A 25755-nucleotide genomic window follows, 5' to 3' on the forward strand; every position below is an offset into this window, starting at 1 on the left:
TCCTCATATCTCAGCCTCCTAAGAAGCTAGGATTACAGGCGTGAGCCACTGGTGCCATGCTAATAACATTTTTATTAAATATTTTATTGTTATTATAAAAGTGATATACAGGGAAGTTATTGTTGTATAAGTCAGATAATGAGCATATTTCTTTTTGGACTATGCCATCTCTTCCTTCTCTCTCTTCTAGTTTTTCCTTCCTGCCCCTTCTCAAAAGTTACATAGTTCATTTTCAACATAATGTCTACTGGAAGACCACAGCTGCATTTGTTCCCTTTTCTTTTTGTAATGTCTGAGACTGGGACTCAAACTCTGTATCTGACACTTTTGCTCATTGCTAGTACTATACTGAGTCACACCGCCAACTCCATAGTGTTTTGTTTTCAAAAGAAATTTTTTCGAAGTTGTGATTGGAATTTTTCCTTAATTTCACTTTTGGATTATTTATTGTTAGTGTACAGAAATACAATTACTCTTAAATAATGATCTGTACTCTTCAAACTTGCTGAGCTAATTTGTTTATCCTTTTTAAAAAATATTAATTCATTTGCTTCTTTGTTTATTTAGTGGTGCTATGGTAAAATTTAGGGATAATAACATGTTCTACTATTGAACTAACCCTGCAGTACATTCTAATACTTTTGGTGTATGTGTGTGCCAGGCTTGAACTGAGGGTTTGGCACTGTCCCTGAGCTTTTTTGCTCAAGGTGAGCACTCTACTTTTGAGCCATACCTCCAGTTCCATCTTTCTGATAGTTAATGGGAAATAAGAGTTTCATGGACTTTCTTGTCTAGGCTGTCTTTAAACTGTGATCCTCAGATCTCAGCTTCCTGAGTAGCTAGGATTAAAGGCATGGAGCCACCGGCACCCAGTGTCTTATAGTTTTTGAAATGAATTCACTAGGATTGTTTTTTCTCTGCAGGATCATGTCATCTGCAAATAGAGGTAGTTTTCCTTCTTTTTCAATATAGAGGACTTTTATATCTTTTTCTTGCATAGTTTTCCCAGTTAAAAATTCTAGTACAATGCTGAGTAGATGTAGCAAGAATAGACAGTCTTGTCTTATTCCTGATTTAGGGGGATGTTTTCAGTCTTTTATCAGTAAGCGTGGTGTTCTTACATTAATAAGGCATGCTATCTTGTACTGATGGATTTTAATGAGCCCACCTTGTAGTTTTGGCTCTTCACACTTGAATTTAATCTCCTAATGACTCCAAACTCCATTACAGCCTATCAAAGTATGTTCTTAAATTTATCTGGCTGTTCTGTGTCTCCATGTTATGTTTTGTTTTTCCTGCTGTTAATGAGTTTTGTCTTTTCTACTTACCTTGTGAATTCCTAGTGACTCTGCATCCCAGATCATGCCTTTCATTGTTCTTTCCTCTTATCCTTTTCAGTCAGTGATAGCTCATATATTTATTAAAGCATTTGTGATATTTTATTGTAATTAATAGCTTTCCTCCAGTCTGTTGTTTAATAACTTTATGACAATAAATGCACACATTTCAGGTTAGAGAATGTTAACATTAGGAGAAATGTGCCTTTTTCTTTTTACTGGCTATAAAGTTAAGTATAGTGTTTTTGTTGTCACCCCAATACTTAGTATACAATGTAGTATATAACAGTTGTTTAGCACATTTACTTAATATAGTCTACTTTTTATCTTTGGGTTCATTTTCCGTTTCTACCATACTTTGTTTTCTTTTTCTCTGTTTTCCAGTACTTCTCATATATATCCCTTGTTCTCCTGCTAGATTGTACCTCCCATTGTTTTCCAGTAGTATGTGTGATGGTCCCAGAGCTTGAACTCAGGGCCTGAGCACTGTCCCTTAGTGTTTTTGCTCAAGATTAGCACTCTACTACTTGAGCCACAGCCCCACCTCCATGTTTTTGATGTTTAATTGGAAATACACATCTCAGAGACTTTCTTGTCTGGGGTGGCTTTGACCTTTAATCCTCAAATCTCACCTTTTTGAGTACTTAGAGTTACAGATGGGAACCACTGGCACTCTGCTGAGATTTTTGTTTTTATTGCTCTTTTATTATTATTGTTATTGTTAATTTTTAGTGGTGGTGGGATGTGAATTCAGGTCCTCACACTTGTTTGTCTTGTTTGCTATGGTGTTGCTTTACCATTTGAAGCATGTCTCCAGCCCTGTTTTTTTGCTGACTATCTTGGAGATGAAGTCTTGTGTACTTTTATATTCTGGCTAGCATTGAACTGAGATCTTCTGGTTCTCAGATTCCTTGGTCACTAAGATTAGAGGCACTATCTACTGGTTCCCAGCTTCTTAAATTAATTTTAAAAATATGGAAAGTTAAGCCAGACCATTGTGGCTCCTGCTTATAATCTCAGCCCCTGGGGAGAGCAGAGATCAGGAAGATTGGAGTTTGAGGTCATCCAAGGAAAAAAGTTTATGAAACCCTCATCTCAGTCAGTTAAAAAGCTGAGCATTGTGGTGTACACCTGTCATCCCAGTTACCGTGGGAAGCATATTTAAGAGGATCAGTGTTCAGGCCAATTTGGAAATACATAAATATGAAAGCTTATTTGAAAAGCAACTAAAGCAAAAATGGCTGAAGATGTGGCACTTGCCTGGCAAGTGCAAGATTCTGAGTTCAAACTTAGTACTGCTGAAAACTGGATTAGAAAGAAAAAATAACATTGCTTAATAAGCACTGATATCTTCATTGAACTTTAGCTGTTTTCAGAATTGTTTGAACCCAAGGCCTTGAGCATGCTAGGAAAGTTCTATACTAATGAGCTACATCCCCAGTATCTTTCTAACTTAACAATACATTGCCTGATCCCTTTGTTCTTACTGGCAATTGTCAGGGTAATAATGTGGAGAGGCTGCATGATCACTTAACATAAACAAAGACGGTTTTTTAAAAACTCATTTGCAGAATTCACCATTAGTTTGTAATTAGTCAATTTACTATAAATTGCTTTTAATTTTGTGATCCAACATTCAGTGCTTGCTATTAAGCAGCTCAACTAAGGATAGCTTTTGTTCACTAAGTACAGTATCTTAAAGAGCTCAGTATACTACTATTAAATTAGTCTTTAATGTAGAGAAATCAAAACTTAAGTTGTTAATTTCTGTCTAGCAAACCAGCTTGCACTCTTTTTTTTCTTCTCAAGATCTACTTTTGTTTTAGCATCTAAAGTCTACTTGAGTTATTCTGGGAAATCAGTTTGATGCAAACTTTTCTTATTACATTACATTTGTCTTTCGCATAATGTAGAAAATTATGACATTTTATTACATAAGGCATCTTAATTCATGTAAATAAAAAGTATTCCAGACCAGCAGATTCACTTTTAATGGGCATTTGGCTTTAACCTTGGCAGAAAAATCACTAAAATCAAATTAATCATGCACCAATTCAGATTCCCCAGAAATAGATACTTTGTTATCAGACTAACTGTACCAAGTAATATGCTTTGCTTTTTTTGAGTTAGAAAATAATTTATATGAAAGTATGGTTTTGGACCTAAAAAGTTGCAGGATTTCACTTGAATTTGCATTTTAAGGATGATGACATATAGTAGATTGACAATACAATAAGATGTAATATGGTGATCAGTGTTTTATGGCAGACCAAATTATGCCTCAATAAAAACAAAATAATATGCCTGGTGCTGGTGGCTCATGCCTGTAATTCTAGCTACTCAGGAGGCTGAGATCTGAGGATCATGGTTCATAGCCACCCCAGACAGGACAGTCCATGAGACTCTTAAATCTAATTAACCATCAAAAAGCCAGAAGTAGAGCTGTGGCTCAAGTGGTAGAATGCTAACCTTGAGCGAAAGAGCCTAGGGACAGTGCCCGGTACCTAAGTTTAAGCACCTGGACTGGCACAATAAAAAGAAAAAAAAGATTAAATGATTATATAGGATACCAGTTGATAGTTAGCTTCTGTTTGTATTTAACATTATTTTTGTTGGTAGTGGGGCTTGACCTCTGGGCCTGTGTGCTGGTCCTGAGCTCTTCATGTCAAGGCTAGTGCTCTACCAATTGAGCCACAGAACCACTGAAGGTTTTCTGGTTGTTAATTGGAGATTAGAGTCTCATGGACTTTACTGCCCGGGCTGGCTTTGAACCACGATCCTCAGAGCTCAGCCTCCTGAGTTACAGTGCCTACCTGTAACATTCTTATGAATGGGCTATATATGGTTAGAATTCAGTTTGCCTTGTGAAGTGTAATTCTTTAAAATAATATTCTATTATTTTTTTTTTCTTATAGAAAAAACTTTTTCCTTATTTTTCAATTTCCACCAACCTTGAATAAATAGCTGTATTTTGGTGTATTTCATGTTTTGTACCCTCCTGCTCATCCTGTTGTTTATGGAAGTTTATGTAGGGTGTATAAAATATAGTTTAAAATGAAACAATTGTTTCATACGGTCAGTATAGTTTTATATCCTAAATGTCCTAAATATTACCCTGTGAACACATTTCCATATGGATATCACATCTGTAAATATGGAATCACATGTGTAATATAGGAGGAGGGGCAGAACAAAGGTTTATTTTGCTTCCAAGGCTAGCCTGGGACTTGGTATGATAGCCCATGCTGGCCTGAGCTTGTGCCTTTTAAATGTTGGCATTGCATATATGGGAGCATTTTTAGCTCGGTAATGTGATTGAAAAAAACTTAGAACTTGCTTGCTCAGCCTGCTTGGTCAGTTGGTTCTCTCCCACTTGAAACATGCTTCCAGCCCAGCTTTTTGCTGGTCATTTTGGGGATGAAGTCTCACTTACTTTTCTGCCTGGGCTGGCTTCAAATGATGATCCTCTAGATACCAGCCTCCTGAGTAGGTAGAATTGTAGCCACAAGCCACTCGTGCTTATAGGAGTAAGCAACCACTGTCTAGCTATAATATGATTTTTAATGGCTGCAAAACTGTAGGGATATTCTGTATGTGAGGGTATACTATATATTGTCTAGCCTATATCCTATTGTTGGATATATCAGTTGTTTCTGATTTTTATTGCAGTTTTTTTTCCTCACCAAGCATTCTACCAGTGAGCTCCACCTCCAGTCCTATACTGTTGTTCATAATCCTTATAATCATATACCTTTGTATATATCTATTTGGTTAAAAAAATTGTAGAGATTGAATTCTTAGACCTATTGATGTCACCATTCTTTGGGACATTGATTCACATTAACATATCGCTTACCGGAAAAGCTTCTTCATTAATGTTTTATGGAAGTGCCCAAGTTAAAATAGCTTCTACCACTGAGCTATATCCTAGCACTTCTGGGGTTGTAGCTCAGTGGAAGAACACTGCTAGCATGCACAAGGCCCTATATTTTTAAATTTATGGGATAAATTATGGTATCTTAATCTTTTCATTTGTTTTGAGTGCAGTAAGGGTGAACCTATTTTTATATGAGTATTGGTCAGTGGTTATTTTCGTTTTTGATTTTCTGTCCTTGTTCCACTTTTTATTAATGAGTGTTTGTGTCACTTTGCTTTTTTATTAGCATATATTATTTGTTCCTTTTTCTTTTCTTTATTTTCAGGTCCAAAATGGGGACTCAAACTCGATACCTGATGCTTTCTCTCACTGACTAGCCCTCTACCAAATGAGTCACACCTCCAACCCCTATTTCTTCCTTTCTGATAGAGTGAAGTTTTTCTTTTTATATAGCTAAACTTACAAATGTTTCATATGTGATTTCTTTCTTCTTTTTGTACTTCAGAAGTCCTTTCACATTTTATTATTTTATTTTTTGCCAGTCCTGGGGCTTGAACTCAGGGCCTGAGCACTGTCCCTGGCTTCTTGTTGCTCAAGGCTAGCACTCTGCCTCTTGAGCCACAGTGCCACTTCTGGCTTTTTCTTTATATGAGGCAGTGAGGAACTGAACCCAGGCCTTCATATATACAAGGCAAGCACTCTACCACTAGGCCATATTCTCAGCCCCCGTCCTTGCTCATTTTGATAATTGGTGACATCTAAAATGTGTTTGCCTCATTTTCATATTTATCAGTTTCGTCCATCTGGATTTTATTTTAGTAGAGATTATGTGATAAGGTTATAACATTTTTCTTTTGAAAATAGAAGTTGATGACCAGATACTGAATAAATAACACTATGTTCACTCAAAATGCCAAATTTACCATACATAAATGGCTAAGGGTTGAAGTATAGTGTTATTCTTTAACAGCACTTTGCTGTTTCAATGCCATTATACTGACTCCTCAGTCATTAATTCTTTGTGAAACTGAAAGACTTTGTAGAATTTCCCACAGACAACACTGCATATAGCCATCCAACCCCTTTTTAATACAATCTTGTCCTTCCATGTAGCTTAATTGTTGCATGACTCACAGCCCTTTTCTCACTGAGAGTACATATAATCTGTCCCCTGGTTAGCAGCTGTGACTGTGTCTTGCTGCATCTGTTTCTATTTGAACTCTTCTCAAAGGATTGGCCTCTAAATGAATCCACATTACTATTTGCTGTAGTTTCGTGAGATCTATGTTATTGTTTCTCCTCATTGTGGGCATGGAAGCAGTTTTTCTTCATTTTGTTCAGTGTCTACTGTACAAGATGCCTTCTTTCCACTGTCCTTTGGGTAATATTTTATGTCATCATGGATTTCCTGTAGCCTATACATCATATTCCTTCACCAGGTTTTCACTGTGTACGATCATTTCCTGAATGACAGCACAACACCCTTCTAGAAAATACTGAGTCAAGAAATCACCTGTTTTTGCAGAAAACATATGTTGAAAGCAGGTGCCAGAGCCTTGGGGTTGTCATTTCCCATCAGGCTCCCACGTTAGAGTCAAATACTTCAAAGGCACTGTCCATTTTTGCATGGACAGACAGCTGTGAGGCCTCTTGTTTTCTTGTTGTTTTTTTTCTAGTTATGAGAGTTCTTTAGAGAGAAAAATAGATAAGAAAGCATTAAACTGTAAATTCTTTTTATTTGTGTGTGTGTTTTTGGTGTTTTTTTTTTTTTTTGCCAGTCCTGGGCCTTGGACTAAGGGCCTGAGCACTGCCCCTGGCTTCTTTTTGCTCAAGGCTACCACTCTGCCACTTGAGCCACAGCACCACTTCTGGCCATTTTCTATATATGTGGTGCTGGGGACGAACCCAGGGCTTCATGTATATGAGGCAAGCACTCTTGCCACTAGGCCATATTCCCAGACTAAACTGTAAATTCTTGATAACCAGATTTTATGTACTGTAGCTACTTATATTTGAGATATATAGTTACCAAGCAGTAGAGAAAAATCTGAATTTTTATTTTCATGTTATAAAAGAACCAAGTTGATGTATTCTTAGGCACTACACTAAAGCATAATTTTGATACATATTATGCCATAAAATGAATATAATGGTCTTATTTCCACAACCTATTATGTATCGTTGTGAACATTATTAACCCTTCATTATGTGCAGTTTGATAAGTTTCCTTTCATTTATATTACTTATTTCTTGCTGGGAGTTTAATAGCTGCTGAATATTTACTTATTTGCAGTGTAGTGAGGAATAAAAGCAATTTGGGCAGTATTTTCTACATCAGGAAAATCAGAAATGCATTTCAGACCCAGTCAAGTATTCATGTGCTAAGTGAGCTAGTTATCTGTATGTAGTCCCTCAGAAGTTTGTGAACTTTGAGATATATTCCAAATATTGAGGTGCAATATTGCTTCAGTCACAAGATCTTTGTAAAAATTCTGGTTTTAGCTTGCCTGCCTGCCTGCCTGCCTTCCTTCCTTCCTTCCTTCCTTCCTTCCTTCCTTCCTTCCTTCCTTCCTTCCTTCCTTCCTTCCTTCCTTCCTTCCTCCTCCTTCCTTCCTTCCTCCCTCCCTCCCTCCCTCCCTCCCTCCCTCCCTCCCTTCCTCCCTCCTTCCCTCCCTCCCTCCCTCCCTTTCTTTCCCTTACTTTTCTTCCTTAATAAATTATTATTCTTTTTTTTCATTTTTTTCAATGCAGTGTTACCATCTAAGGAAATTTGTTGCCAGAGTCAAATGAGAATAGGCATTGCCAGGGGTTGGTGTCTGTGGTCTTTTTTTTTGTTTGTTTAAACTTTTCGTTTGTGAGTCTTAGGGCTTGAACTCAGGGCCTGACACTGTCCCTGAGTTTCTTATGCTCAAGGCCAGCACTCTACCACTTGAGCCATTGTACCACTTCCGGCTTTTTCTGTTTATGTGGTGCTGAGGAATGAAAGCCAGGGCTTCATGCTTACCAGGCAAGCACTCTGCCACTAAGCCACAAGACAGTTATTAAAACATTTGCATGAAATTGGACCTCCTTTGGTAAGCAAAGGACCTGAAAATAATATTTTAAGGATGAGCAGTCTTCCCTTCAGCCACGATGTAGGTATAGTATTCCCTTCTGAAATACTTCATTTTATTTCTTTTCTTCTTTCATTTCAAAATCTGGCTTTTCCCATCTTCATTTTACAGAAAACATTCTCAGTTGGGACTTCTAGTCTGATAATGAGTATTTGTTTTTTTTTTAATTGAAATTCTTTGTGTGTGCCATTACTGAGACCTGAACTCAAAGCCTCTTGTTCATTACTCAAGCCTTTTTGTGCCTAAGGCTGGTGCTCTACCACGTGAGCCACATCTCCACTTCTGTCTTTTTGTTGGCGAATTGAGTGATCTCCAGATAATTTCTGTCCAGGCTGCCTTCAAACTCATAACTTCAGACCTCAGCCTTCTGAGTAGCTACGATTATAGGCATGAATCAATGACACCCAGCTACGTTCTTTCCATTAAATTTTTCTAATTTTAGCTTCATTTGTTCTTGGGCACCAGTGGCTCACGCTTGTAATCCTAGCTACTCAGAGGCTGAGAATTGAGGATCATGGTTCAAAGCCAGTTCAGGCAGGAAAGGCTGTGAGACTCTTATTCCTAGTTAACCATCAAAAGCTGGAAGTGAAGCTGTGGTTCATGTAGTAGAGCACTAGTCTTGAGCAACTTAGGCCCAGGCCCCATGTTCACGACTCAAGACTGGCACACATACAAAAAATTTACTCGTTTGTAAAACTTATCAAAGGACAACTTTCGCATTTTTCTTCACCATTAAGCCACTTGCTGCCATAGTTCTGCCTACCATAGTTGCTCAGAATTAATAGCTGGCATGTGCCTCCCCACCCCCAGTATCAATGGAAGCTTCTAAAGTTTTGTACCTCCTTTTTATAGACTGCATTAGCCTGGTGGGATGTGCTGGTTTCTCAGTTGTGCTACACACTGCTTCTGCACTAGCTCGACTTTACCTAATGAGTATGGGGCTTTTTTTTTGGTGCCAGGTCTAGGCAGACACTCTTGCTTTTTTTTTTCATTCAAAGCTGACACTGTACCACTTGAGCTACACATCCACTTTTGGCTTTTTGCTAGCTAATTGGAGATCAGAGTCTCAAGGACTTTTCCGTTCTGGCTGGTTTTGAACCATGATGGTCAGATCTCTGCTTTTTGAGAAGCTAAAATTACAATCGTGAGCCATCAATTCCTGTTGAGTATTGCTGGTTTTTTTTAACCCTATTTTAACACATGTCTAGTGTAGTCTTGTTACATGAATAATCTTGAGTCAGTCAGGATGCTATCTGGGAAATAGAGGACAACTTGGAAGGTGAAGATCAAGATTTGTCTTCAGGACACACAGAATTTGTTACTTCGGATATCTAAATATTTTACCTCTAAATTCTTTGTGGTCAGGTTTCAACTTTTAAATCCTGCTGGAAAAATAATACTCGTATTATTGAGAGATGTCTCATCTTCCCATACATCTTTCAAGTGTTAAGTGCCTGATGTCCTAAACTATCTTTTCTTGTACCAGTAAGAGCCTTACAAGACAGACAAAGGCTTTTCTTAGCAGGGAAGGTCAGATTGGCTTGCATCCTTGGAATAGGGAAATAGTATTTCAGTCTCGTCTACTACTACACTACTGTCCTTAGGCTTACTGTACTATACGACAAATGTGTCATCCATTAAAAAAATAGGACAGGCATTCTTATTATTAGAAAATATTTAGCTTCCCTCTGATAAGATTCTTTGCCCTAAAATATGATGTACTTCATGCTTATGTCATTCCAACACACCTACATTACTCTCATTGTATTTGAGGGCAAGGGGAATTGGTATAAATGGATTGTTCATGCCACAAGCATGTTGAGTACCAGCCCTTTTTCTCTCCCACAGGAATTTTATGCCTTGTGCTGGCACCTGTACAACAGCCTTAAGCCAACATTGATAAACTAGTGGGATCAATTCTCACTCTTTTCAGGATCCTTTACAGAAAATCGACACAGCGTTTTGTCTATAGGATGTATCCTCCTTTTGAAGAAACCTGTTTAGGGAATTTTCTTTTATTCTTTTTTTTTGGCCAGTCCTGGGCCTTGGACTCAGGGCCTGAGCACTGTCCCTGGCTTCTTCCCGCTCAAGGCTAGCACTCTGCCACTTGAGCCACAGCGCCGCTTCTGGCCGTTTTCTGTATATGTGGTGCTGGGGAATCGAACCTAGGGCCTCGTGTATCCGAGGCAGGCACTCTTGCCACTAGGCTATATCCTCAGCCCTTTCTTTTATTCTTGTTTATTGAATTGATTGCAATATTGAAACATTAATAAGGCTCATCTGTTTAAGGAATCAAGAAAGGTGTGTGTTATCACAGATGAAAAATTAGCAACACTGGAGGACTTTATAAGTCTGTTTATTCATTTCTAAACTCAGAAGTGGGACTTGAAGTAATATTTATGTTATGCTTCTGACAGAATATTTGAAATCTGACACAGGAGGTCATGATGATGGAGAAAGGGAAAATCATACACAGAACATGGACTTTGAAGTCACAGATGGATTTACTACCCCCCCCTTGTCAGTTTTTACTAGTTAAAAAAACTATAGTTCATGTTATCCAATCTGTCTTTGCTTCCTATATATAATGAAGAAGAGTATATATGTACGTCGTAAGATTGTTATAAGGTTTTGAAATCTATGCAAAGTGCACAGCATTCTGATCCAGTATATGAGGTCTGTGCATAACTATATTATCAACCATTTCTGTTACTATTGATAGGAATTTAAAGTGCTGATTTCAAATGATTTCTGTGTTCCCTCCCTCCCTCCCTCCCTCCCTCCCTCCCTCCCTCCCTCCCTCCCTCTCTCCCATCCTTCCTTCCTGTGTCAGGGTTTTGCTCTGTTGCCTAGGTTAGTCTGGAAATCCTGGAAAGCAGAACTCCTATGGTATAGCTCTATTAATGATGAATATATCTTCTACCAACATACTTCATTATATGGAAATTTCCAGAGATAAAACTGGTTAGGATTTAGATATTACCTATATTTTTTTTAAAAAAATAAGAAGGCCTATGGTATTGTGTATTATTAGCTAGCACCTAAACAAGTCTTACTTTAAATATTGGCACTTTGTACAAAGCCCTCCTTCAAGGAAAAACAGTTTACATTTTTTATATATTAATAAAGGCTCAGCTATTTAAAGAGTCAACATAGAGATCCTGTTTAAGGGCTCAACACTTAAACGTTTAAAGAATGTAGAGAATAAGATAAAATTCTAATTAGTATAATTAATGTAGTATGAGTATTTCTGAAAGCCAGTTTTTCTACTTGAGCAGAACTGCTAGCTGATAGACCAGGCATTACACTGGGCAGCAGATGGATCCATCTGGTGCTTGCAGCTGTAGCTTGGGAGACAACAGTAGATGGCCATTCCATCTGACTTATCTCCTCTATTCCCCATTTTCCTTGATCTTTGAAGCTCAAGGGTAACATGGAACACAATGTAGATGAGGTTACTTAAGATGATCTATTAACAGCAGCTTTACAAGGAGTGTCTTGAAAGAATACAGAAAACAGTACATAGCAATCTTTTTACTGTTGATTTATTGCCTATACTGCTGGATATGATTATGATTAAAAAGGAGACAGAGATGGGCACTGGTCATGCATGTAGGAGGATGAGACCTGAGGATCACAGTTCAAATTTAGCCTTGGCAGGAAAATCTGTGTGACCATTACCTTGGGTTAGCCAACAAAAAGTATAGCTGTGGCTCAAGTGGTCCAGCAACAGGTTTGAGTTAAAAAGAGAAGGGACAGCACCCAGGTCCTCCTGCAGAGAGAGAGAGAGAGAGAGAGAGAGAGAGAGAGAGAGAGAGAGAGAGAGAGAGAGAGAGAGAGAGAGAGAGAGAGAGAGAGAGAGAAGAGAAGGGACAGCACCCAGGTCCTCCTGCAGAGAGAGAGAGAGAGAACAGACAGACAAGGGGACATTATCTCAGTGTTGTAAAGATGCTTAACTCTAGGGATATTAATTAACAGAGTATCACCTTGCTGCACAAGAAAAAAATACATGGCTATTTAATTTTAAAAGTTCATATAGACATTTTAACGTTAATTCTGATAAATGAGAAATGTGGATGGAATTAGTGTTTTTTGGCTGCTCTAACAACTTATAGTAAACTTAGTGATTTCAAACAACAGAAATTTAGTTTCTCACAGCTCCAAAGACCAGAAGTTCTAAGTGAGTTTTATGAGGCTAAAATCAAGGGTTCAGCATTACCACTTTCCCCCCAAGAGCTCTAGGGGATAATTCATTTTTCTTTCTTCCAGATTCTGGTGGCTGTGTCATTCTATAGGCACATTATTCCAATGTCTTCCACACTTCAATGTGTCTTTATAACTTTTGCCTCCCCCTTTCCTATTACCTGACCGGGTCTGGCTGCATAGCTTTTTAGCCTATGCCCATCTCAAACTCAAGATCATTCTGCCTTAGCCACTCAATTTCTGGGATTACAGATGTGGCCCACTGTGACTTTTTCTTATAAGAACATTATTTAGGGCTCACTTAGATGATCAAGATTGTCTCCTCATTGCTATGATTCTTAATTATATTTTCTAAAATGTTGCCTTTTAAGGTAACACAGGATCCAGGAATCATAACCTGATTATCTTTCAGGGCTATTGTTCAGCCAAATATATGAAGACAATAACTAATTTCTCCTTTTATGTGTGGAAAAGATGAGCCATCTTTTAATTGTATTTTTCTTAAATCCTTCTTGTCCCCAAAGAAAGAGAAGGTAGACTCTGAAAATGTTGTGAAATTAATCCTCCAAGGAATAAATTAGCAGTTTGTTTTCCTGTCTTTAGATGGAACCTTTCCTTCTTTATATTGTCACTTGAGCCATACACTCATCCCTTTTTACTTTTAGCTAATTTTGGAGAAAGGATCTAGTGCTTTTTGCCTGGGCCACCTTGAACTGAAACCCTCCTACCTGTGGCTCCCACATAGAATGTATTACAGATATGTGCCACTGTGCCTTTCTTGTTTGTTGAGGTGGGATCTTACAATACTTTTGCCTGGTAAGATCTTAAGCTGTGATCTAGAGATAGAAAGATCTCTGCTTCCAAAAAAGCTGAGAAAACAGGCTTGTGCTATTGTTCCTGGCCTTTATTAAATAGCTTTTAATGTTACAGAAGCTCTTTCAGTAAGGGTTTATCACAAGACAAAAGTTTTAAATGATTTGAAGTTTATTTATTTTATGTTTATGAAGTTAATCTTCACATTTTCAGCTAAATATGAAATACTGTTCATGTGAGATAATTCACAAAATTAAGATATAAGCTGTTTAGGGTTATTTCCAGCCTTTCTTTCCATGGTGGTACTGTTCTTTTGGCATTGTTAATTTGTTTACCCACTGATTATAAAGAGAGGATGTTAATACTGACTTAAAATGTAAAACATACTAGAACTAGAATTCCTTAATTAGAAATATTATAATAGCTTGAGTTTTAATTTTATTATTTATTGATTTAGCTCCATTCAATTAGAGTAATAATTGTTGTACTTTTAAGTCATGTTTACTAAATACATACATGAACTCATCCAGAAAATAGCTCATGATTATAAATTTAATTAAATTCCCTAAGGGAGCTTGAAACTATAGCTTTGTAATTCAACTAATCTTTTTCTAGAACAGAAAAAAATATAAAGCATCATGCAAAATATTTCATTATTAATGTCTTACTGTTAATTGAAATATTTTATTAAAGTCATTACTAATACTGATTTTTTCCTGTAACAACTTTTTGATGGCTTCATGTGGCTAGTCTCTTTTTATTATTGTTCTCAGTATTTTCTGCTTGTTTTCTTTTTTTTTTTAACTTTGGTTTTTGCTACTTTAGTTGATAATACGCGTATCTTCATAGTTATAGCAGTTTGACCTGAGACTAGTTAGTATTTCATCCACTCACCTTCAATTAATCATCATCTAGTCACTGTATTATGTGGGATTTCTTCCCCAAGGTTTTCTTTTTTCATTTAATTTTATTTTTAAGGTGATGTGCAAAGGGGTTACAGTTACATACACAAGGTAATTGTTGGGGATTCGGCTTGGCCTTGAGGGGGGGAAGGGTGATGGGAGCGGTCCTGGGGCGCTGCCCTTCCCCCAGCCCTGGGGCAGTGTGGAAGGTGGCCCCTCCCACCTTCTGGCTTCAACTGGAAGAGAAGCAAAGCAGCCCCCGCCTCTGGGCTTGGCCACGTGTGTAAAGGCGGAGACCCAGTCCTTGGGGGGCTGTGGTCTCTGCCCATAGAGGAAGTTCCAATCGGCCGCCTCTGGGGGTATAAGCTGTTAACCCCCTCTCCTTTGAATAAACCAGAAAGCCCCTGAGGCTTCTCCGGGGACCCCACGCACCATGTCTTCCTTGGCGGATTTGGGGCACCCTGTGGCCATCGCTCTCACGTGAGAGCGATAAAGGACCACACAAGAAGGGGGGGACAAGCCCAGGACCCCCAAGCGGAGGGGAAGTAGAGCAAGCCCGGCAGTAATGAGTACATTTTTTGTCAAACTTGTTACATCCTCCCTCATTTTTCTTTCTCCCACCTTTCCTCCTCCTCAACTCCCCCCCCCCACCCAAAGTTGTACAGTTTACAACATAATGTCTTGTAAGTACCGCTGTTGCATTGGTTCACCTTTTATCTTTTGTCTCACCATTTTGATGTTCCCCTTCCCTTCCCTAATTCAGATAAATGTATATACAATTACTCAGGGTACCAAAATCAAATACAGTGACAACAGGGGCTAAACCATAGGGAAGAAAAATGCAAGAAAGAAGAACTAATTTCAAATAGTATGTTAAAATAACAACAACAATGAAAAACCACTTGTTTTCCATATCTTGGAATTCATTTGGCTTAGCATCCTCTTATAAGATCATATGTACATAGTCATTGAACTATTGTGATCCTCTGCTAGAGGACATGAGAATGGCCAATAAACACGAAGAAGTGCTCAACATCTCTGGTCATGAAAGAAATACAAATTAAAACAACATTGAGATTCCACCTCACTCCAGTAAAAATGGCCATTGTCAAGAAAACTAATAACAACAGATGCTGCAGGGGATGTGGCCAAAAGAGAACACTACTGCACTGTTGGTAGGAGTGTAAACTTGTTCAACCACTCTGGAAAGCAATATGGAGGCTCCTCCAAAGGCTAAATATAGAGCCCTCCAATGACCCAGCCACCCCACTTCTTGGCATTTACCCAAATGATCACAAACAAGGCCATACTAAAACTACCACCACAACCATGTTCACTGCAGCATTATTATATTATTGCATATTATTATACCCAGATGCTCCTCAGTACATGAATTGATCAAGACACCTTCCTGGTGGCCCATTCCCTTCCCTTCCTTCACTTTCCTCCCCACCCTCTATTCTTCCCCTTATTTTTGAGGTGTAGGCTGTGTTGCTTATGCTGATCTTAGTCTCCTGGGCTCAAGTGATCTTCTCCTTCAGTCTCCTGAATAGCTGGGACTACAGGCAAACAACACACCAGACATACGGCCTTTTCATGATCTCACTAGTCTTATTTTATATGATGTCATTTGTTTCTATGATTTTACAGAACTGGCCATGTTTCCACAACCTCCAATTTGTCTGTATCAGACCTCATTTCTGAGTTGTAGAATCATCTGTGAAATGTTTGTTTAGCAATCTCCCTTGAGTCTCTTTCAAATAAAGTTGAACTCTTTTTTTTTTTTTTTTTTTTGGCCAGTCCTGGGCCTTGGACTCAGGGCCTGAGCACTGTCCCTGGCTTCTTCCCGCTCAAGGCTAGCACTCTGCCACTTGAGCCACAGCGCCCCTTCTGGCCGTTTTCCATATATGTGGTGCTGGGGAATCCAACCGAGAGCTTCATGTGTAGGAAGCAAGCGCTCTTGCCACTAGGCCATATTCCCAGCCCCGCGATCCTCAAATCTTAACCTCCCAAGTAGCTAGGATTATGGGCAAGAGCCACTGTTGCCCAGCTTGAAGTGTATTTTTAAGTAAACATATCTTCTATGAGTGTATTTATAATTTTTTGTCCTGGTCATGGGGTTTGAACTCAGGGCCTGCACACTGTTCTGGCTTTTGGAGGGTCAATTGGAGATATGAAACATATAGACTTTCCTGCCTGGACTTGCTCTCAACCATAATCCTCAGTTCTCAGCCTCCTAAGTAGATAAGATTACAGGTATGAGCCATCAGCACCTGGCTATTTGTAATTTTTTTTACTTTTACCTTTACAGAATTGGTCAGTAATATTTTATACTATTTTCAATAGTTGTTTAGATTCTAATTGACTCAGCAAGAGTAAAAATTGTTCTGTTTTGAAGGAGATAACAGAGGTAAGTAAGGAATTAAAAATGGAAGTCAACAAAATCTAGTTTTATTCCAAAGTGAGTAAAATCTACTCCTGGCTTAGAAAAATATACATTAATTTTTAATGGGGTACATTTAAAAACATTTTTGATACTAAGTAATATTATGCCCATAAAATTTAGAGCACAAAATGGAAAAAATAGTCTTGTTAATTGCTGTAGATATGTATATTTTTTGACACTCAAACACCACTTTTGTTTTTCAGATCTTTCTAGAAACCGTTTTACAGAAATTCCTTCTGATGTATGGTTATTTGCACCTCTTGAGACATTAAACTTATATCATAATTGCATCAAAACCATTCCCGAAGCCATTAAAAACCTGCAGATGTTAACATACCTTAACATTAGGTAAGAAAATTCTTTTAAGTAAATTTTGAATTTTCCTTTGGTTCCCATTCTTCCTAGTAGCAAAGGACTGTGTTTAGTTTGACTGTGTAGCCTGTATTTATTTCCACAATATGTTATGTGTTTTTCAACATTCACATTGCTTTGTAGGGCTTTGGTCTTTTGTCTAAAGCAGTTTATGCACAGCAATCAGTCACTGGAGAACTCTGTTAAAAGTGGATATCGATTTCTTGAATATGCTGTGGAGCCTGCATTTCTAACAGATCTGGTAGTGATCATGCCTGTCTGTTGGTAGTTAGACCTCATACTATTTTCCTGAAATCATAGCACCATAGTACAGATTCACTTAGTTACAGTGAAACACACATATTTCTTAAGTGATTTAAAAATATTGCAAAGGTGATGTACAGAGGGGTTAAAGTTATGTAAGTCATATAATGAGTACATTTCTTTTTGAACAGTGTCACCCCTCCCTCATTTTCTTGCACTTCTCCCCGAATCCCCTCCCACCATGTTGTAAAGTTCATTTCCAACATAGTGTCTAGTGAGTATCACTACTGCATTGGTTTACCCTTTGTTCCACCATTTCTGTGATTCCCCTTCCATTCCCCAAATTAGATAAACTCATATACAGCTAAGGGGTACAGAAATAAAAAATAGTATCAGCAGGGAATAAACCAAAGTGGACAAAAGAAAGAAAAAGGAGAAAGAAAAAAGAAATAACTGTAAACAGCACACTCAAAAATTCTCGTTTCCATTTCTTGGAGTTCATTTCTGTAAGCATCATTTTATATGGTCATATGCACATAGGTACTGAGCAATTGTGATCTTCTGGTAAGAAATTTTACTGTTCTTGTGACTTGTTGCTCCTTCAAGAATGGATAGATTGGGATGGTTTTTGGAAAGTTCCATCTGGATGACAGTGAATCTTTATGCTTAGTAAGTACTTTATATGTGCCAGGTAGTATTGGACATTTTTTCTCCATATTACCTTATCAAACCTTATCTAACAACATTTTGAGATTGGCACTGTTATTATCCCTGCATTACATGAAAAGAAAGTGCCTTAGCTATTTGACTAATGACATACCTTCTGTTGTCCCTTTGTATCTGTGAAGATTCATTCCAAAACTTGCCTCAGATATCAAGTCAACAAACATTTAATTATCTTTTATAAAAGGGCATTGTGTTTCTGCCTAACTCATGTGCACCCTCCCTATTCTTTGTGTCATCTCTCTATTATTATTATAAAGGCTGTAGAAAAAGTTGCTATTTGCTTAGGAATAATCACAAAATGTCTGTATATATTCAATAGGATTTAGATTTTTCCCCTGAATATTATTGATCAGTGATTGGTTGAAGCCTCTGATGTAGAACCTATGGATACAAAGGGCCAACTGTAGTCAGTGATTCTGACAGTACTGCTTTTTCCTGTATTTATAAAAGAGTTGCTAGTCACCATGTATGAGAAGCACTGCCTTGCCAAATGAATGACATTGAATGGCAATCTGCTATGTTGTAACTGGTTTTGTCATAGCTTCCATTAACTAAGTTACTTGTCTATGTTCCTTTATAGGGAAGTGGTAAATATGATTAATATACATAAGTAATAATGCAGTCTTATTGGCCTAGCTTATGAGACATTTGAGGAAAGGAAGATAGTTTTATGTTTCATTTTATTCTTTTATTAAAAAATGATTTGCTAGGAACTGAATTGCATTTATGCATAAATATGTATGGTATGTCTTAGAAAAGATTTACTAAAATTTCCTCTTCCATTCTGCTTTGGGAGGGGGGGAAGATACTGGAGGTTGAACTCAGGGCCTCGAGCTAGGGTGGTGCTCTATCCTTAAGCCATACTCAAGTCTTCTTATATGGACTCCCTTAAAAGTTGACTCATGACTTTTGTTTATAGGCAAACATTTTCAAACATATTATACTGAAATAATATTTGTTTTAGTGACTGGCTTCATTTGGTCTCCTATAAAACACTAGTAAAGAAGAGATGATTAATGACTTACTTGCTTTGTATGAATATACCAGATTCTGGAGAAAGATCATTAGGCTAATTCAATTAACCTGCTCCGCCTCCTCCTCCTGCTTCTCCTCTTTGTTTTAGCAAGTATTTATTTTAGCACAACAGGGTTAAAATAGATAGAAATTGATTTCATGGAGAAAATATTTCCAGTTCCCCATGCAAGAAATGAGAGTTAAAGACCCCCCTTGGATTAGCACGTTTCTTAAGGGAAAGAAAACTGATTTTAAGAGCATTTTTTTCTTAAAGGATACTTAGAATGAGTTTGCTCTCATTTTCTTATTTATTGTTCTATTTTGGTAAAATATCTAAGTAAATGGTTAAGATGGGTTTTGACTTGTGTTTACACACTACCCACTTTGTGGTAGAATCTTACCTCAGTATCCTTATGTGTTCCAGTGCTGCATGGGGCCCAGACTGACCATTTTTCAAGGGGCCTTCTTGATACTGATAGTATGAAGGATTGTGACAGGACCCCTTGTAGCTGACATTCCAGTAGCCTCGCCAGCATTATTATTTGAGAAGCATTGTCTTTTTCTAACTTTTCACCAGAAGCCAGTTGAGTATTTCTGGATATCTTCCACAGGGATAAGATTAGGTGGACGGTCTTGAATTGCCCCTCTCTTGAGTAACATTGGGCTTTTGTTGCTGTGCCCATTACAAAAATGCTAAGTATGAGACTGTAATTGTCATTTTGAAAAAACAGGTAATATTATTGCTTGTTTAATGCTTGTTACTGTGCAAAGGGAACTGAACCTTTCTGTTTTTTGATATTTGTATCTTTTTGAATCAGTCAGTCTGCAGCGATATTAAAATTTGACCCCAGTAGCTTGAAGCCAAGGGTCACGTGGCCATGTTGCTGTGTTTGACTCGTAGCTCTCCCCCTTACCAGTGTGTGATTTTTCATGTGTAAAATAGGGATCTGTGTTAGAGTTATCACACATTTTAAAAGATAGAGTCTTATTCTTTCTCAGAATTGAACATAGGGAATGCTAGTTTCTTGGAGCCTTCCCTATCTAAAGGAATTGAGGAACGGAACATACTGAATTCATTGGAGTGTAAGGCCTGGGATTCTTTAGCACAGAAGAATCAGTCTGAGTGTTTTAAGCCCAGATGGGGAGATCGCAGCCACATTTGTGTGGAAATTTTTACAATCCTGGGCACGTCACTGAACCGCTTTTCAGTCCCATTTTCTGTAATGGAGATGATAGTACTTATCTTATTGGGTTAATGTGATGATTACATGAAATAGTGCATGTAAAGAATTCACATGTGATTGATAGAAAGTATGCACTCACTAAGTGGGATTGTTACTTAGTGGAAGCTTATTATTTCCTTTCCAGATGATTTGTACTGTTTTTTTTAACAGAAAATTACAATTTTCAGGCATATTTCTCATAATAAGATTTTTTTTTTTATCATTTCAGCCGAAATCTTTTATCAACATTGCCAAAGTACCTGTTTGATCTTCCCCTTAAAGTTTTGGTTATCAGTAATAACAAACTGGTATCCATTCCAGAAGAAATTGGAAAGTTAAAAGATTTAATGGAATTGGTGAGTGAAATAGTCAAATTTACTGTACATTTTATGTCAGTATTTATATCTCTATGTATCTATGTGTCTATCATCAGTCTATATGCATCTATCCATCTGCCTGTCTATCTATCTCTATCTAGTACAACTTAACATTCTGAAAGATTACTCATTCCTTTGTAGAATTTTACTTGATATTTTTGAAAAAGAATGGCTCGATATGTTTAAATTCACTTTAGTCAAATTTTGAGATACAGTGATTTATGCTTGCTTTTATCTCCCAGCATAAAAAAGCCTGGTTAGCCCTTGGGTCTAAAGATCTAGAAGGATTGCTTATAAGCTTTAAGAAATACTTTTCTGGGAATGACATGATGGTACATGCCTGTAATCCCAACTATTTGGAGGGTAAAAATCAGGAGGAAGGATGTTCAAGGTCAGTCCAAGCAAAAAGTTAGTAAGACCTCATCTCAACCCACAAGCCATATGTGGTGGTGTGCACCTGTAATTCATGGTAATAGGGAGACATAGAAAGGAAGTGTGTGGTCCAAACTGGTCTGAGAAATAAAAGCAAATAAAGAAAATGAAAAGAAAGAAACACTTATCAAATGAGCAAACTCATTTTACTCATTTTGTGGACAGGAAATGTCTTAGGGAAAAGAAATTTTTATACAGGGTTACTGGTGAACCTCATGAAATGGGAATAAAAGAAGAGAGTACATCTGGGTAAGGTGCTTCCTGCCTGAATTCCTAGCTACTATGGAGGCTGAGACAAAGGGATTGCCTGAGCCCCAGGAATTTGAGTCCAGCCTGGGTAGTGAGACCCTGTCTTAAAAGAAAAAATTTACAATACCTGCAAACAGAATTGTTAAAATTACTTTTCCTTTATGATTTTATAATGCCTCCCAAGATAAATAGAAAGAGGCTATTACTTGCAACTGATTATAGAAATATACAGTAATTTGAAGTACACTGAACATAACATTATAGGTCCTAAAGGACCTTGAATCAGAGCAAGAATAGTTGGATCCTCAAAGCTTTGAACTATTTTCATTTCTTTTGATAATACCCATTTTATACAACATACCATGCTGCTCATTTTTATTTTATTTTGCGTAGTGCTCTCACAATAAATAGATGTTTAAAATATATTCTTAAATATGACTTTATTATGTCTTAAGGGCCAAAAGTTTTCTTGGGGAGCTTATCTCAATTTTACAATGGAAATAGAGTGTGCAGGGAACAGAATGTTAGTGATGCCATTCATTAACTAATATCTGCATGCACAAATGTAACAAAAGGAAATTTTCTCTTGTGTTCTAGAGTCACAGAATTTTGAGGATAGAAGAAATCTTAGAAGTGATAAAATATAATCAATTCCTAATGCATAAGTCCCTGATAATCTGCTTATTTATTATCAGTGCTAGTACACTCTGTATGTCCAGGCCAGCTGTAATTCTCCTTTGCAAAGCTAATCTTTCTTAGTTTAAACAAAAAAAATGCTTCTGTCTCCTATCATATTTACTATTGATTTTAGGACTACCACATGAAGAAATGTGGATGACAGCATTTATTTTCTCAGATACTTGTAATTTGTATATATATGCTCTCTATTTCCAAATTCTTTTTTTCCATTTTGGATCAAGATTGGGGCTTGAACTCAGGGACTTGTGCTCTTGCTTGGTGTTTTTTTGTTTGTTTTGTTTGTTCGCTCAAGACTACTGCTCTATGACTTGAGACACTTCTCTACTTTTAGCTTTTTGGTGATTAATTGGACATAATAGTCTCATATTCTTTCCTGCCCAGGCTGACATTGTTGTGATCCTCAGATCTCAGCCTCATTAGTAGTTAGGATTACAGGTGTGAGCCACTAGCACTTGGCTCTATTACCAAATTCTAAGACTCTTTTTTTTTTTTTGCCAGTCATTGGGCTTGAACCAAGGGTCTAGGCGCTGTCCCTGGACTCCCTGTGCTCAAGGCTAGTGCTCTACCACTTGAGCTACAGCTCTACTTCAGGCTTTTTCTGTTTATATGATACTGAGGAACTAAGCCCAGGGCTACATTCTTGCTCAACAAGCACTCTGCCACTAAGCCACATGCCCAGCCCTTGTTGTTGTTGTTGTTTTTTTTTTAAAGAAAACAATATTTGATAAATATTGATTGTTAAGGGGCTGGGCATATGGCCTAGTGGTAGAGTGCTTGCCTTGTGTACATGAAGCCATATATATGTATATATGCATCTATATAGTTAAATTATTTGTTTGTACCTTAGTCATCTTTTGAAAGATGTAGGGTACAGTTTTCTAATCATAAAAGATTTACTGAATTCTTCCTGACATAGCTTCATAACTTTAATATTGTGTGTGTATGTGTGTATGTGTATATATGTATGTGTATGTGTGCACTAATTGGGGCTCTTGAATTGAGGGTGCTGGTCCTGAGGATTTTTGCTTTACTACTTGAGCTCCATTTCTGGCTTGTTTGGTGGTTAATTGGAGATCAGAGTCTCACGGACTTTACTGCCCAAGGCTGGCTTTGAACCATGATCTTCAGATCTCAGACATCTGGGTAACTAGGATTCTAGGTGTGAATCACTGGAGCTTTTATTTTTAAATATTCTTTTAAATGGACATTCCTGAGTTTTTAACCTTTGATAGAACTGTTGTATACATTTCTTCCTTTTCCCCAAACTAATATCTTTGTATTAGAGCTCACTCTTGGTGGCTATTAGCCATATGTTTTAATTTAAAGATTGAAATGTATCTGCCTTTCTCAGTTTATTATTTTCTTTTATTGCTTAGGATATTAGCTGCAATGAAATACAGGTCCTTCCCCAACAAATGGGAAAGTTACAGTCACTTCGAGAGCTGAATATAAGAAGAAATAATCTTCATTCTTTGCCTGATGGTAAGATGCTCTCTACTTCTACTTCTATGGATATGAAAGTAGTTATGCAATATTTAAATTAATTATTTCTCATTTTTGCACAGAACTAGGTGATCTTCCCTTAGTCAAGCTGGATTTTTCTTGTAATAAAGTGACTGAAATCCCAGTTTGTTACAGGAAGCTACATCATTTGCAAGTAATAATTTTGGATAACAATCCACTGCAAGTACCACCAGCACAGGTTTGTTTTGAGAATATGGAAAATGCTTCTTCTCACTTTTATTCATAATTCTATCTCTGTTAAAAATGCCAATCAAGGATCTAAAGGATTTCTTTTATAGAAATGAAATGGCTTTTTGACTTTGGTAGGAAGCCCCAGATTAGTATTTTGGAAACCCAGACATCAGCTTTCTGCTTGATTATGGGTTTTGTTGTTTTGAACTCAAGGCCTGTGATTACTCATTAGGTTCTTTACTACTTAAACCACACCTCTAGCCTGAATTTTGCTGGCTATTTTGGAGATGGAGTCTACTCAATTTTTTATGCCATCTATTTACCTTAAAGAATAGTTATATTCTTAGGTTTTTGTCCCTCAGTTTGTGGTCCATATGAAGTACCTCTTGCCTCTGCATAAGACTGGAGTTTACTCTTTTTTTAATTTTTTTTTCAAATTTTTATTATCAAACTGATGTACAGAAAGGTTACAGTTTCATATGTTAGGCACTGGATATATTTCTTGTACAGTTTGTTACCTTGTCCCTCATACCCCCCTCCCTCCTCCCCCTTTCCCTCCCCCCCCCACGGAGGTGTTCAGTTCACTTACACCAAACAGTTTTGCAAGTATTGCTTTTGTAGTTGTTTGTCTTTTTTTACCCTGTGTCTCTCAAATTTGGTATTCCCTTTCAATTTCCTGCATCCAATACCAGTATACATGGTTTCCAATATACTCAGATAAGATTACAGAGATAGTGTAGGTACAACCACAGAAAGGTGATACAAGAAAATCATCAATAATAGAAGCTACAGATACACATAGGACGTTGAAAGTAGTTACAACTGTTTCCATAACATGGAGTTCATTTCACTTAGCATCATCTTATGTGTTCATTAGGGTATAGCTATTGGGCATTGTGATGCTCTGCCTAAACCTGTACTGATTATTCCCAATAAGGGAGACCATAGAGTCCATGTTTCTTTGGGTCTGGCTCAATGGAGTTTACTCTTTAGGGAAGCGCTGCCCAATATTACTTTCTATGGTAGTGGAAATATTCTGTGTCTGTGTTCTCTATTATGATAGCCACAGTGGCTGTTGAGAACTTGAATGTTTATAGTGTGATAGAAGAATGAAACTATTGTAACCAGAGTTTTAGACCCCAGAGCTCAACTCCTGAAGTTGTACTTGTTAGGTCTGGCTATGCATCTCTACATGCCAAATAGAGATGGGAAGGGAAGAGAAGGGAGATTTATTATGTAACATATACATGACATGAGAAGAAGGTACTTCTGGACATCTTCACTTATTTTCAGGGTACAGACATTTGCCTTAGGTTAAATAGGGAGAATTAGGGCAGAGGGTGAGAAAGTACTCATAGCTAAAATAGTTACAAGTGAAAGAAGTGTTCAGAGGTGGTTAGTGGTGGCTAAAGGTGGCATCATAGGTGGTCTGACAGTCTACTCTCTCACATTTGGTCAGGTGAGGCCTCAGAGAATTGTTGATATCTAGCAGTTGTTCTGGTCTTCTGTCTGCTCTTTTCTGGTTCCCAAAACAGTTAAAAAGTGATGGCAGGAAAGACACAGATAGAAAATTGAGGTGTCTGGGATACTTAGTCTTTATTCTGCTTCCTAGTCATTGTTTCTCAGCAAAAGCAGCTTTTATCATTTTATTTAGATATGCTTGATTTACATTTATATAGCCACATGTGGCTAGTTGTTACCATATTGTACGGTACAGCTACAAGATATTGAAATGCAGTCAAGTGTTACAAAACCCTAAAATCAGATTCATGTGCCTGAAAAGCAGCAAACACCAGCAGTGAACATAGGGTACCTTGAGTAGAGAGAGCCTAGTGAAGAAGGTACAAATTGAGGAGGTGGGGGCAAGTCTTCCTCAAATCCACCTTCCCCCAGCAAGCATGATTGTGGGATATATAAGGGTACAGAAAGAAGATTTAGTTTCATGTGTTTTTGATAAAATCAGTGTGCTCAGTCTTCTTGATTCCAGTGAACATCTGGTAGAATATTGAGCAATCTGTGGTTCTGCAAATCAAG

At 37.6% G+C, this 25755-nt stretch overlaps 1 protein-coding gene across 2 annotated transcripts in view; it reads left to right on the forward strand.

The window, feature by feature from the left end:
* Lrch2 (leucine rich repeats and calponin homology domain containing 2) overlaps positions 1-25755 on the forward strand; it is an 80009-nt gene that overhangs the window by 11966 nt on the left and 42288 nt on the right. For both annotated transcript variants that reach the window (XM_048336376.1, XM_048336375.1), the window contains exons 2-5: positions 16895-17039; positions 20499-20625; positions 23403-23508; positions 23592-23728. In XM_048336376.1, coding sequence (XP_048192333.1) covers positions 16895-17039; positions 20499-20625; positions 23403-23508; positions 23592-23728 — 515 coding nt within the window. The remainder of the gene's footprint in view (positions 1-16894; positions 17040-20498; positions 20626-23402; positions 23509-23591; positions 23729-25755) is intronic.

The sequence above is a fragment of the Perognathus longimembris genome, chromosome 28 (assembly GCF_023159225.1).
Source record: "Perognathus longimembris pacificus isolate PPM17 chromosome 28, ASM2315922v1, whole genome shotgun sequence".
NCBI classification, from domain to species: Eukaryota; Metazoa; Chordata; class Mammalia; order Rodentia; family Heteromyidae; genus Perognathus; species Perognathus longimembris.